Source organism: Rhinolophus ferrumequinum, chromosome 17, assembly GCF_004115265.2.
Source record: "Rhinolophus ferrumequinum isolate MPI-CBG mRhiFer1 chromosome 17, mRhiFer1_v1.p, whole genome shotgun sequence".
Lineage (NCBI taxonomy): Eukaryota > Metazoa > Chordata > Mammalia > Chiroptera > Rhinolophidae > Rhinolophus > Rhinolophus ferrumequinum.
The window spans coordinates 21,510,679-21,523,736 of NC_046300.1; the positions used below are offsets into that span (position 1 = coordinate 21,510,679).

Genomic DNA, 13,058 nt, shown 5'->3' on the forward strand with positions numbered 1-13,058 from the left:
CCACCAGAATTGTATTACCCTTGATGTCCTGAATGTCACCAAAACGTCTTCCTTTCAATATTTCCTTTATCTTCAGGTAAAGAGAGAAGTTACTGGGGGCCAGATGAAGTGAGTAGGGAGGGTGTTCCAATATAGTTATTTGTTTACTGGCGAAAAACTCCCTCACAGACAGTGCCATGTGAGCTGGTCATTGTTGTGATGCAAGAGCCACGAAATCTTGGTGAAAAGTTCAGGTCATTTTCGTCTTTTTCACACAGCCTTTTCATCACTTCCAAATAGTAAACTTGGTTAACTGTTTGCCAGTTGGTACAAATTCATAATGAATAATCCCTCTGATATCAAAAGAGGTTAGCAACATCATTGCAACAAGATCGCAACATAACCGTCAGACCTGGTATCTCCAAATAAGCCTTCAGTACTAAATAACGACAACCATTAAAGAGCATTTACCAGTGTCTGACGCACTGCCCTGCATACTCTATTTACCTACAATACTCAGTTCCTCCTCACAGTAACTAGCATTTATTTCTGCAGTTGCACAGCCAGTAAGAAGAGAACCAGGAAGGATTCTGGCTCATAACCATTCTTCTGTAGTGCCTAGTTATTAACCCCGCTAAGCATGTCCATTCCTGCTTTCCTTTAGTTACTTCTGGACCCATGATTAGCCATTAGTCTATACATGGATAGAGTAATATAAGACCCATACGGAACCCTAAGAAACAGTATCACTGTTACAGAACTATAGCTGTGGAAAAATTTATGAAAAATCCATAATGACCAGGCAAACCATGTCCCACTTCACTATTTACTCCTATCCCATTTAATAAACTTTAAATTTTTTTTAAAAAAATCTTTATTTCAGATAAAATTAATATTTCCATAATTTAGGAGAAAGCAAACAAACTTCCTTGAGTCCATTGTTTTAGGTAATTGTGATTTCCACGAAAAGAATTACTGAGTATCTATCATGTGAATATTTGCCTACATGCTTGTTGGGAGCTTTTGTAGCCTTTTCTTGGTAGGAATTCCAGTTTTTCTGAATTCTTCCCTTTCCTTCAGGTATTCCATTTTGCATTCCTCATAAAAGGCGGGATCATTATAACTACAAGAAAGAAATGGATATCTTTTAAAGCGAATCACTTTGCAAGTGGTTAACATAAGCTTACTTTAATAACATTCAGACATCCAGTTCATCAGGTACAATCTTTAGAAGTAGATTTTTAGTAATGGTCACAAATTCATCATAAACATTAGACTACGAAACTAGCTAAAGAAAAGGAAAAAATAAAAAGACCTAATGGTTCTTTTTTGAGTAGCACTATCCCAGGACAGAGCAATGAGAAACACAGTACCTACCTTCAAAGAGCCCCTGGTGTTAGAGAGCAGACAAGTAAAGACTGCATTACAGTTAAGTAGACGAAGTGCTAGTAGAGGTATGGCCCAGTGCACCATGGAAACATGGAAGAAGTGGGGAAAGGGAGATGGCACAGGGAAATGCCTGAGATGCACTTTGAAGGACCAACAGAAGTCCCTATAAGAAGGCACATAGATGAGGCACCAAGAACTGCAAGTAACTTGGTGCAGCTATAGCCGACTATGCACACACAAAAAAGACGTGAGATGAAGCTGAAATGGGCACAAATCAAATCATGATGGTCCATTTATGCCGTACTAAGAAGTTAAAATCTATTCCGAAGACAGTGGGGCCATTGTATGATCGGTTTTTTGGTCTTAGATGAATCTGGCAGCATATGGCACATAGGTTAAAAGGGGGCAACAAGATTAAAGGCAGGCTTTCCAATAAATAAACTATTACAATAATCCAGAGAAGGAATGACAAGGGCCTAGACCAAAGGAGGAGCAGTTGTTGAGGAAGATTTAGGAAATGAAATCAACAGGAAACAACCAATTGGAGTCAGGAGACAAGAAGATTCTAGACAATGGAATAATTCACAAAGATACATGAGGCAGGTAGAGTAAAAGGAGCTGAGTTCAGTTTGAGGCCTGAAGAAAGAAGCAGAAAAATGTCATGACCTATAGGAAGTCACTGAATGAATGGGTGCAAAGTGAGTTTTCTGATTTAAGAATGAGACGAGAACCAGAGAACCAATTTTAAGGAATAAGTTAAGGAAGAAAAGGCTGAGAGGTAGGAAGAGGCATTGGGAAACAGGAAAAGAGCATTATAAGGGAAGCCAGGTAGAAGGGAACTTGAAGGGACTTCCAGAGAGAGGGAGGTCAAGTAAAAGAAAGGACTGAAAAGATGCTCTATTTGGCTACCAGGACCCCACTAGAATCTCTAGGAAGAGTAGTTTCAGTGGACTTAGGACAGAAGTCAGATTGCAGTTTATTGAATGAAGGAAGGAAGATGAGACAAGTAGAAACAAAAGCACACAAACCATTAACACTTCAAGATGCCACTCTGAAGAGATGGGACAGCATGGTGGTTACAGTCATGTTACGGAACGTCAACAGTAAACAAAGCAGAGCACTTTCATATTCAAGGATGAAAACAGACTATTTCTTGGAGAATGTTAAGACTTAAGGGCAAATAAAATTCTTCCTACCTAACTCTCTGTTTACTTTCAGCAAATGGCACATCCCTGTTTCCTTCACTGCTTCTCTCTCCTCTAAACACAGAAGTAGATCCTCCCTCCTGTTTGCCCCCCCTCCACAGAATGGACTAGAAAGTGTTATTCTCTCCTACTTCTAGGGGTGAGAGATGGAAGGATATTCAAATGATTAATACTTAGACAACAAAAGCTAACAAATAACAAAATACAATCAAAAACGTGCTAACACTTACGGGATACCTACTATGTGCCAGCACTGCGGTAGTGTGTTTACATATAGTACCTCACAATCACTCCATGAGGAATAATGATCACATCTTATAGTGAGGAACCTGCCCAAGGTCGCCGGGCTAGCGACACTCTGGCTCATCCAGAGTTAAGCTTAGGTTGCGTTTTGCACAGCCGGTGCTCCTGTCAACGCTGCCCTAGTCCTGCCCTGTCGAGAGGGAGGGACAGTATGTCAAATAAGAATAACTTAAGTTACTATGATGACTGAAACCAAGGTGTAAAAATTCTTAATATATTAAAGAAAATTTAACAAAGTCAGTCACAGAAGTTTAAGAGGCTTCTTTATTCATTAAACATCTCCTGGTAGCACTAGGGAAAAGAACTGAAAAAATAGGAAGTCCCAGAATGAAGCCTTCTTCCTTTACGGTAGAACGCCTAGGGCAGGTTCTGGCCCATAAATAAGGGCTGCTATCAGAATTATTATTATTTACTATCAACTTGAGAAAAAATCATTTGGACCTAGAGTGTGTTTTCTCATCTCCTTCCTCATGTGGAGATTAGTTTAAATAATCTCTAAAGTCTTCCAACTACAGCATTCTAAAAAAGTCTATAAATTTATGTGTACATTATTATCAAAAGGAAAACAAAAATACAAAATTCAGATAATCACTGCTTCTTATCTAATTCCCTGAGAAGTATCAAACCATACCAATACATATGCTTCACAGGCTGGGGTAGCAGAGTACAGAAGGAAATAAGGGCTTACCAAGATTTCAATTACAACCGTCAACTAACACCATTTACAGAAGTATTCTGCATACTGTCAGTAATGAGGGTGCTAAAACAGGTGGGGAGAGGCAACAGAAAGCGCCTACATTAAAAAAATTTGCATATTTTTACTTTAAGATTCAAAGAACTACAACAAAGTATCGGTGAACATGATATTTAAGAATTATTTTAAAATTTAACTAACTTCAAAATCTAAATTGATCTTTGCGTCCTTCATTTGATTTATTGTAGGTTTCCTAGGAGTTAAATTATACGGATTTGAAAAAAAATCACAAGGCTGGCAAAGGTCTTAGAGCTAGTCTAATTACTTTCCATTAGAAGACATAAATATAAATCTACTGATAATATATTCTACAGATCAACTTGTTTATAAAAAGGAATTGGTTAAATCACATGGAAAATCATATGTTTTTGTTTGCTGACCTCATATTTTTAATGAGATACAATGCTGACCCACATAAGTTGAAAAGATCCTTCATAAACATGTTAAGCTGCTTTTTTTAGAATAATCTTTAACAAATTGAAATTTTAGACTCAGCTAACAATATGACGGATTTGGTGTGGGGAAGCACAGAATGCATTACACTGAATGAGTTAAAAAACATACTGTTACCTAATACATATATTACACACATACACGGGAGAAGCACAAACACTGAGGTAACTACTTACTAAGCTGTTAGACACTCTTTCAATGCAGTATTTTCTTTCCGGCATTTTACTACCATGAGGATCCCAGAGTCCTTGCAACATTTGGTAAAATCTGAAATAAAAAATTTGAAAAGAAAAAAAAATGACTTGTCATTTACATCAATACAATTTCTGACAGCTCTGAAATATTCATTTTTAACATCTATTACCTAGATCATGCTTGACACACAGCACAGGCTCCACGAAAGACACATACATAATAATTAAGGCAGAATAAGGTGAGTGTTGTTTACTTTTTAGAAATAAAGAATGAGATTTGAAAAGAGAGAGAGAGAGGACCTCTGAGATAGAGCCAGGAGGCTTCATGGAGACAGATGGGATGTAAAGAATAAGTATGATTCCTAATAAAGAGTATATTCTAGAAGAAATGAGTAAGAAGAATAAAAGGGGGGCTGTTTCCAGACTGGAGCATTTGGTGTCCAGTCTCTGCATGCCTCCTAGTGGCACCAAGGCACCTCCTTTCTTGAAGTCAATCTTGCCACCATGGTACCTTAACTTCTGATAACAGGGCTCTCACTCCAATCCCAAGTCAATTCTTAGATGCTCCAGAAAATTCAAATGGCTTTCTGTAAAATTTCCATTCTGGTAGTTTGCCTTTTAAACTGTCTGGACCCTCTGGTATCCTGCCTTCTCAGGACCACCAACCCAGAAAAACCTGGTTCTATATAACCCACCCACAGCTGGGCCACTTGCTGATTCGTCTTATGTCTGTTTGGGGTCACTCAGTCCTCCTTTATTCTTTCCACAGGACAGTGTGTGCTGTGCTCCCCACCTTTTACAGCCACTCTCCTGAACTACCCTGGTCCTTTCCTGACCACTGGCTGCTCTAGTTCCAGGCTTTGCCACCTCCAATCTGCTGTAAGCAACAGACCATTACCATATCAGATCTTAAATTACAGTATTATCCTCACAAAGAAACAGTAGGCAAAAAAAAAGAACATTTTCTGAATAACTCCTTTAATACACAATTATCAAGATTTCCCTCTTTTCTTGAATAATGTGTTACCCTTCCAGTTACTAAGGAATACATAATTCACAATTATTTTACAAGCAAGCAGTCATTTCAGGAGTCTCCAGGAAGACACATCATATATAACAAAACTATGTTCAAAGCACAAACTGGAAAAGATTGAGATTTGTTAAAATAGATAAAAAAACTCAGTAGAGGGGCTTTACTGGGACGAGATTCCTACAGCATAGATATGTGTGTCTGCCTGCAGTACCACAGCATACTTTGAAGGGTAAGTGGTAGAAAAGGAACAAAAACAATAGATGCAGAAAATGATTTTTAATTCAGATAATATGCATGATCACTTTAAATTACAAGTGACATGTAATACTCCACTCCACAGACTCACAGGATTAGCCGCCTTTAGCTCCTGCTCACTAGTCTCAGCAGTCCCACCATTTGCTCTCTGATCCCTGAACCTATTCTTGTTCCTCTCTATAGAGATGCGCTGGACACCTGGGCCAAATCAGACCTGGGAATTTCTTTTGTGCCCTACAACTCAAGAAGGCAAAGCCGACGTATAATCATCTCATTATCATGAGATCCTGAGGGGTGGCCACTGGCTAGCAAAACTTTCATTCTGGAACGTCACTAGCAGTCCTACATGTTAAGGATTTTACTTATAGCATATTAAAATCTACCTTTCTAGAAGCAAGGATTATGATCCCAAATTAAAATTAAGACATTAGCAATATTCAAAGGGAATATGTGCATCAAGTTAATCCAGAAGTGATGACATCTGGCCAAGAGATTTTGAAGGGAAATGCCATGAGAGCTGTGGTGACGAACCGCGGGCTGATCCCCGGTACCACCTTACCCTTACCGAAACCTCACAGACCTACACCAGACCAGTTCACTCAGCTACCGTCTAGAAGAAAGATCATTACCATCATGAATTTGCCTAATGAAGTATGTTAGCTGACCCACCCCTTGTCCTTTTCTGGAAAACACACACACCATGGCTACTATCAAAAGTCCACTTTCTGAATTTAACAAAGCCAGTATTTCACACTTGAAAAGTTCACAAAAGAATGCTTAGCCATAGCATTCTTTTAATAGTCGTCGTGCCTGACAGAAATAGAAATGTCTTTAGTAGGATCTGATGCAAGTTAGCATCTATGTGTTCTGATCACAATAAAGGGACAGTCTATATATTTTCACACTTGTCCAAATCTCTTCAGGAATAATGGTGACTGGCCTGAAGCCTCCAGCTGCTTGTAAGGTTTCTGTCACTTGTTTAGCAACAAGGTTTTAATGAGGCCCTTTCTTTCATACCACATTAGTACATATTCATGTAACAATGATGATGCCAGTGCTGCCCACTGATCTCTAATTGTTACTCTGAAACAAATCCAACCTAAATTGCTTTTTTCGATGTTATGTTAAATGTTGAAGGGCCTAGACACCTGTAAATAAGTAATTTAATTTTAATTACCATTAAAGCCTATGAAAATAAAAGTTCATTCACTTAAGTATATCTTAAGGTAATGCAAATGAGTATCAATAAACAGTGACAGTTGAGAGATTATTAAAAGTTATTCCAAAATTTAAAGAAATGTGCTTACAGACAGTATTCAAGACTTTTTGTCTTTAAAATATCAAGAACATGAGAGTCCATCTTTCTTTTGTAAACCCTCATTTTTCTGAAAGAAACCACTTAATATCACATAATAAACTATTGGTAAAAATATTCTTTAGAAAGAATTAATAAAATTTGAGTCAAGTACATATGGAAAAACAGAAAGAGATACAGTCTTCTCCTAACTTTAAGGTAAATGGCACAATAATCATATTGTAATTAAGTACAAGTAATCTATATAATTTCAAGTTTATATAAGAAAAATACTTTTGGGGAGCCTCTGTATAAAAGCAGTAAGAGAAATAAATGGTTTGGAATTGTTTTTAGCTCATTTAATTTATGGAACTTTTGAATATATTTTAATATTTAAATAACCCCCAATAATAAGGTATCTTAATTAAACCAAGGATAAGTATGGTGCAACTATGCATGGAAAGAGAAATACTGGGCACTTGATCGTTTGTTTACCTGTTTCATTTAGTACTAAGTTTCAAACAACATGTTATTTTGAAAATGCAGTCATCCAGTTAAAACTAAAACATTCGATGAAAGATGACACTTTAAAAACATACCAAATTAAAAGAAATAATCCCTTAATGTTTCATGTCTCTGACTAGAACCACTCCATTTATATCTCCACTAATTTATATTTTTTGAATCCTAAGCTTATAAACTTTTACACAACCTTGAGACATAGCACTTATTTCTAACTTTCCAGTACTTTTCTTTAATCAGTATTTATAAAGTACCTATTTTTCCAACATTACAAAATACACAGATATATTTGGATACCAATATAATTTCCAATTTTAATATACAAGCTGTGTGTAATATTGCCATGATTACACCATAATCTTACTGATTTCACCTTTAAATCTAGAACTTCAATTTAATCTAAATAAAAAAGAGTTCAGAGGTCTTGCTTATTAATGACACAGAGTAGAGCAGATTTTAAAATCACCGTAAATTCAGAATATGTCATCAACTCTACAACTGGAAATCTTAAGCCTAAAACTGTTTACTTCTATAGAACTGGATAAGAATAAAAACAGAGATGTACTTATACAATGTAAAAAAGATCTTTTGACCAGTTATTAATATAAAACTGAAAACAATACAATTTGGGGAGGGTCTAGGTACGTGCCGACTTTGTAATACTTTTCTTCAGACAAAGGTGTCTGCAGTTTTAAACCTGTAACATAAATTTAAGTCCAAAACGAATATTTCTCAGGAAAAGCTATCATTTAAGTGAAGACTTCCGTAGTGAACAGTCTGATGTCCATTCCCTGGAGACAACGCCTAAGTGCTGTGTTGCTCTCAGTAATCATCGTCCCTTCTGGAAGCTGTGAAGTAAAAAGTGCCTGAAGACCACAGGAAGTCACGCTCAGTTCTGAGCTCACCAGGTTCAAAGGCAGGCCTGGACCAAGGCAGAGACAATGAAGGCAGTAGTTTGTCTTCTTCCTTCTAATGACTGTTCAGCTGAAGGAAACCAAGGCCACTAAGCCACAACGCACATTATTCTGCATAACTGACAGCATGAATGGTATTTCATGAAGTTCATGTGAAAGATTTTCTAAACAGTTCTGACTCCATGTACATTCGTTTATAAAATTTAGTAACGAAGCTAGTTCTCTCGATAAGCTTTGAGTCAGTGATCGCAGGAGTTTGACTTCTGGAAAGAAATCAATCCAATCCAACCTAGAAATAAAGCCAAATATTATAAAGAATTCCAGGTTGGGTGAGAAGCTAATTAGGAAAAGTTCAGTTTAGTTGAAAAAAAGTGTATGTGTGAGTATTTGCCAACATTGTAACAACAGAATTCCATAGACAAATTTTCAAGGGATTTATAAAATTAATCATTCAAATGGAAAAAAAAAAAAACATAACATGTAGAAATAATAGCATCCTTTACAAGACACCTACACTGAAACGGTGGCTTCTTCATTACACTCACACCTTAAAAAATGTTTCTATTTCCAAAGTTAAATCTACAATATTGCAGAGGGGAAATCACCGAATCATACCGTCACCTTAAAGTTAAAGAAGAAATGCAATTATAAATATTTCATTTTTTTCATGTTTACCAAACTAAAATGAAAAGAAAACAAATCACTTACATTCCTGCCTTCACAATAACAACAATAATAACAGCTAACACTTGTATTTACTATGTAAAAGACACTATCCAATGAGTTAATTCAGGCTTCAAAAGTATTAACTGATTCAATCAATTAAAATTTTAAATTTTTAATATATTCTTTCAGTGCTTATCTATAGGCTCATAAAATATTCATTCATTCATTCATTCAACAAACATTTTCAAAGTACTTGCTACGAACCTAGCTAGCACTGTGCTAAGTTCTGGGGTTTCCATGCTGAATAAGACAGAGGGTTTCTGTCCTGTAGGAGCTAACAATAGTCCCTGAGAAGACAGACAATTAAAAAGAGCTAACAGTAGAGTTTAACCTTTGCTCTGATAGAGGAAGGGAAGGGAGGGTGCATGGACGCAAAGAATTGGAACTCCAAACCTATTCAAGAGAAACTTTTCAGGAGAAGGACTTTTAAGCTATGAGCTATACTGAGCTAGTGAAAGAGAAGGAAGAATGTTCTAGACAAAGGGAAGAGTACAGGGGAACGTCTGGAGGTGAACAGGAAGTGCATATTACACAGACTAATTCAGAGGAGCTGGAATATTTCAGGTTACTTGGGTTGTGCGTGCATGCATGCGGGTGTGTGTGTGTGCACATGTGTACGTCTGGTGAATGGGAGGTGGAGAAGGAAAGGCATGCACCAACTATGACTGGCAGGCAATGTGAAAATGACTAGGCTTTCTTCTAGGAGCAATGGAAACCTTCAGAAGGGTTTTAAATAGTGGCTTGACACAATCAGATTTTCTTCAGAGAATTAGAAGAGTAGGCAGGGGAGGCAGAAGTGGAAATAACAGGATAACGGTTAGGAAGTTAGTACAATAATCCAAATAAAAGATGGCAAGGAGATAAAAGGACAGAGGAAGTGAGAATGGAGAGAAGTAGATGACTAAAGGTGAAACTTGACAAGACTTGGGGTATAACTGGTTATGAGGGAAAAAGATGAAGGAGTCAAGGATAACTCCTGAATTTCTTGTTGCAGTTTGACAACTTAAAAAACACCTGAAAAAGAACAGCATACAAGGCGCATATGATGTTGTCCTGTTTTGGTGGGAGTCGGTGGAGGGAGATGGGATAAAGGTGACGACTTTGAGACATGTTCAGCTAGGGGGCCTGTGAAACATGCAAGGAGAGTCATCCAGAAGGCAGTTAGGCACACAGGGCTAAAGCAAGTCTGAAGATAACCATTTTGATAGTAGTAGTTTAGTAAAAATAATGAAAACAAGAGGCCCCTGGGCGATGGTTGAGGAATACCAACATTTAAGCATCGAGCTGAGAGAGAGGGGACGGGAAAGAGGGAGGACTGTGTGGCATCACAGACGTCACGAGAGAATGACCCTCACTACATGACCAGTGTCCACTGGACCCAATTTCATTTTTCGAGTTTCTTTTATGAGTCATTCCAACTATTGTAAGGATGGTATTTCATGACTGTTCCCCTTTCTTAGAGGCCGTCCCCCCCCAATCAACATATTTTGTAACAATAAAACAATCTATCTTGCCATTATCATACAGGTTCATTGGATCTTTGTATAAAGTTAAGATACAACATAGACTCTTAATGAACTTATTTTTCCTACATCTTGAAATGTTTTACTGTAACATCCTAGCAATTATTCCTGATGATTTACCAATTATTCTCAACTATACTAAAAATGACTAGAATAAGAAGAAAACGAAATGATGGAACCACCTAGAAAAACGATGCAACAGTGAAATAAATCTTCATTACTACATCAGTTTCCTTATAATGTCGCCTAATGTATCACGGCATTATTCATGAATATATAAAAGCGGTCTTTTTATTTTGGGGGCTTTTTTGCTTTCCTTGAACACAGTTGAGATTCGAAAATTTTTTTTTCACTTTCCAATTGTTTTACTTAGAATAATAGCCCCCGAAGATGTTCAAGTCCGAACCTGTGAATATGTTAGGTTACATGGCAAATGGGAATCAAGGTTGCTAACCAGCTTGACTTTAAAAAAAGGAGATTACTTTGGGCCCACCTGGCTGGGCCCAAAGTAATCACAAGGAAGCTTAAAGGTAGAAGAGGGAGACGAAACAAAAAAGCAAGAGAAAGTGATGTGATAACAGAAGCAAGGTCAGTTAGCTTGTTGGCTTTAAAGATGGTGAAAGGGGAACACCTGCCAAAAATGGGGGGCCTTGGTATGAACTGAATGTCTGTGTCCCCAAAAACCCCAGTGCCTCCCACTTCGCGCCATGTGATGGTATTAGGAGGGAGGGCCTTTACAGGGAGGTCACTAGGATTAGATAGTCATGAGGGTGGGGCGCTCATTAACGGGATTAGTGTCCTTCTAAGAAGCAGGAGTGCTTGCTTCCTCTCTCCACTCTCCACCAGGTAAGAAAGCAAGAAGTCAGCAGTGGGCCACCCAAAAGAGGTCTCTCACCAGAACCCAACCATGCTAGCACTCTGATCTAGAACTACCAGCCTCCAGAATTGTAGTTCTGTTATTTGTTAACCATCCCGTTTATGGTATTTTTGCTGTAGCTGCTTGAGGTAAAACAGGCCTCTAAAAGCTGAAAAAGGCAAAGAAACAGACTTTCCCACAGAGCCTTCAGAAAGGAATGAAGCTCTTCCAACATCTTGATTTTAATCTAGTAAAATTTATGTTATACTTCTGAACTACAGAACTGCAATACAATAACTTTGTGTTGTTTTAAGCTACTAAATTTGTATAATTTATCACAATAGCAAGAATATACTAATACACTGCCTATATAGAAAAACAAAATTGACAAAAAGATGTTTCACAATTACTGTGTTTACCCGAAAATAAGACCTAGCCAGACTATCAGGTCTAATGTGTCTTTTGGAGCAAAAATTAATATAAGACCCGGTCTTTTATATTATATTACATTACATTATATTATATTATACCTGGTCTCATATTAAAATAAGACTGGGTCTTATGTTAATTTTTGCTCCAAAAGACGCATTAGAGCTGATGGTCAGGCTAGGTCTTATTTTCGGGAAAACACGGTATTAGATGAATCAGATGAATGCAAAGAAACTAACAGTACTCTAGATTCTAATGATGATGGAATTGACTGTATAAGCATAATCACAGGCTATGAATCTTCAGATGATAATATCCAAGATGAACTTTCTCAAAGTCAGGTACTGATAAATACATATTTTGAAGGCAGAAAAGAAATGTGGTCTATTCATCCCATCATTCAACAGGAGGGACTTTTCATGCAGCATTATGTAACAAGAGTTTGTACTATCGCATTGTGCTCAAGGATATATGGCAGTATATCAATAAAGATGATTAGAAAAAAACTGTATTTATAGTATGTATCAGGCTAAAAATAAGAATGTTTTAAAATTATGGAGCAAAAAAGGATGGCCATCCTTTTCAACAAAATTAGTAGCCATCAATGGTTTCAAAAATACTGCGTTTTAAGGATGTAAGTACAGGAAGAACCAGGATTAATGGTAAATTAGAACCTACTAGAGATGTATTTGAAATCTGAAGCCAGTGACAAGATAGGTATGTTTCAGGTTCATGAATGACAGTTGCATTCAAAGGACACTGACCAGATCAAGCATAAAACTTTCAAAACAAGGAATAAAAATTTGGGCTTGCTATGTTCTATTCTAATGAAAAACACTGAAGTCACTGTTCCTCTGTTCTGTAAATTTTTTTTAATACGATGTTAAACTGTAAAAATAAATAAATAAAAGGCATTCATCAGATGACTACCTTTTCTGATAGTTTGGGTTAAAGAAGTAGTAGTCATTACTGTCAACTGCTGCTGAGACATCAACTAAAATGAGTAATGAAAATCACCTATTAATTTTTATGTTAAGATTTTAAGTCATAATGCTGTCTAGAAACGTCTTTGATTCATATAATACCAGGGAAAAGATTAGAACACAACAAAAAAAATCCTTGCTCCTATTGCTGATGCATTAAACATCGCTTTTCTTTTCAATTCTCTAGGACAGTTATTTCTCTACCCAAGTGTGCATTAAGTACAAAATATGGTTCCTTACTCCAAT

The 13,058-nt window shown here is 37.0% G+C and overlaps 1 protein-coding gene across 6 annotated transcripts in view; it reads right to left on the reverse strand.

The window, feature by feature from the left end:
- Positions 1 to 278: 278 nt before the first annotated feature.
- CMC1 (C-X9-C motif containing 1) overlaps positions 279 to 13,058 on the reverse strand; it is a 69,627-nt gene continuing 56,847 nt past the window's right edge. For 5 of the 6 annotated variants that reach the window (XM_033131957.1, XM_033131959.1, XM_033131958.1 and 2 more), the window contains 2 exons: positions 4,260 to 4,350; positions 279 to 1,102 (listed from right to left, as the gene is read on the reverse strand). In XM_033131957.1, the coding sequence (XP_032987848.1) occupies positions 982 to 1,102; positions 4,260 to 4,350 (212 nt within the window). In that variant the 3' untranslated portion in view covers positions 279 to 981. The remainder of the gene's footprint in view (positions 1,103 to 4,259; positions 4,351 to 13,058) is intronic. The other variant, XM_033131953.1, reaches the window with a different exon arrangement.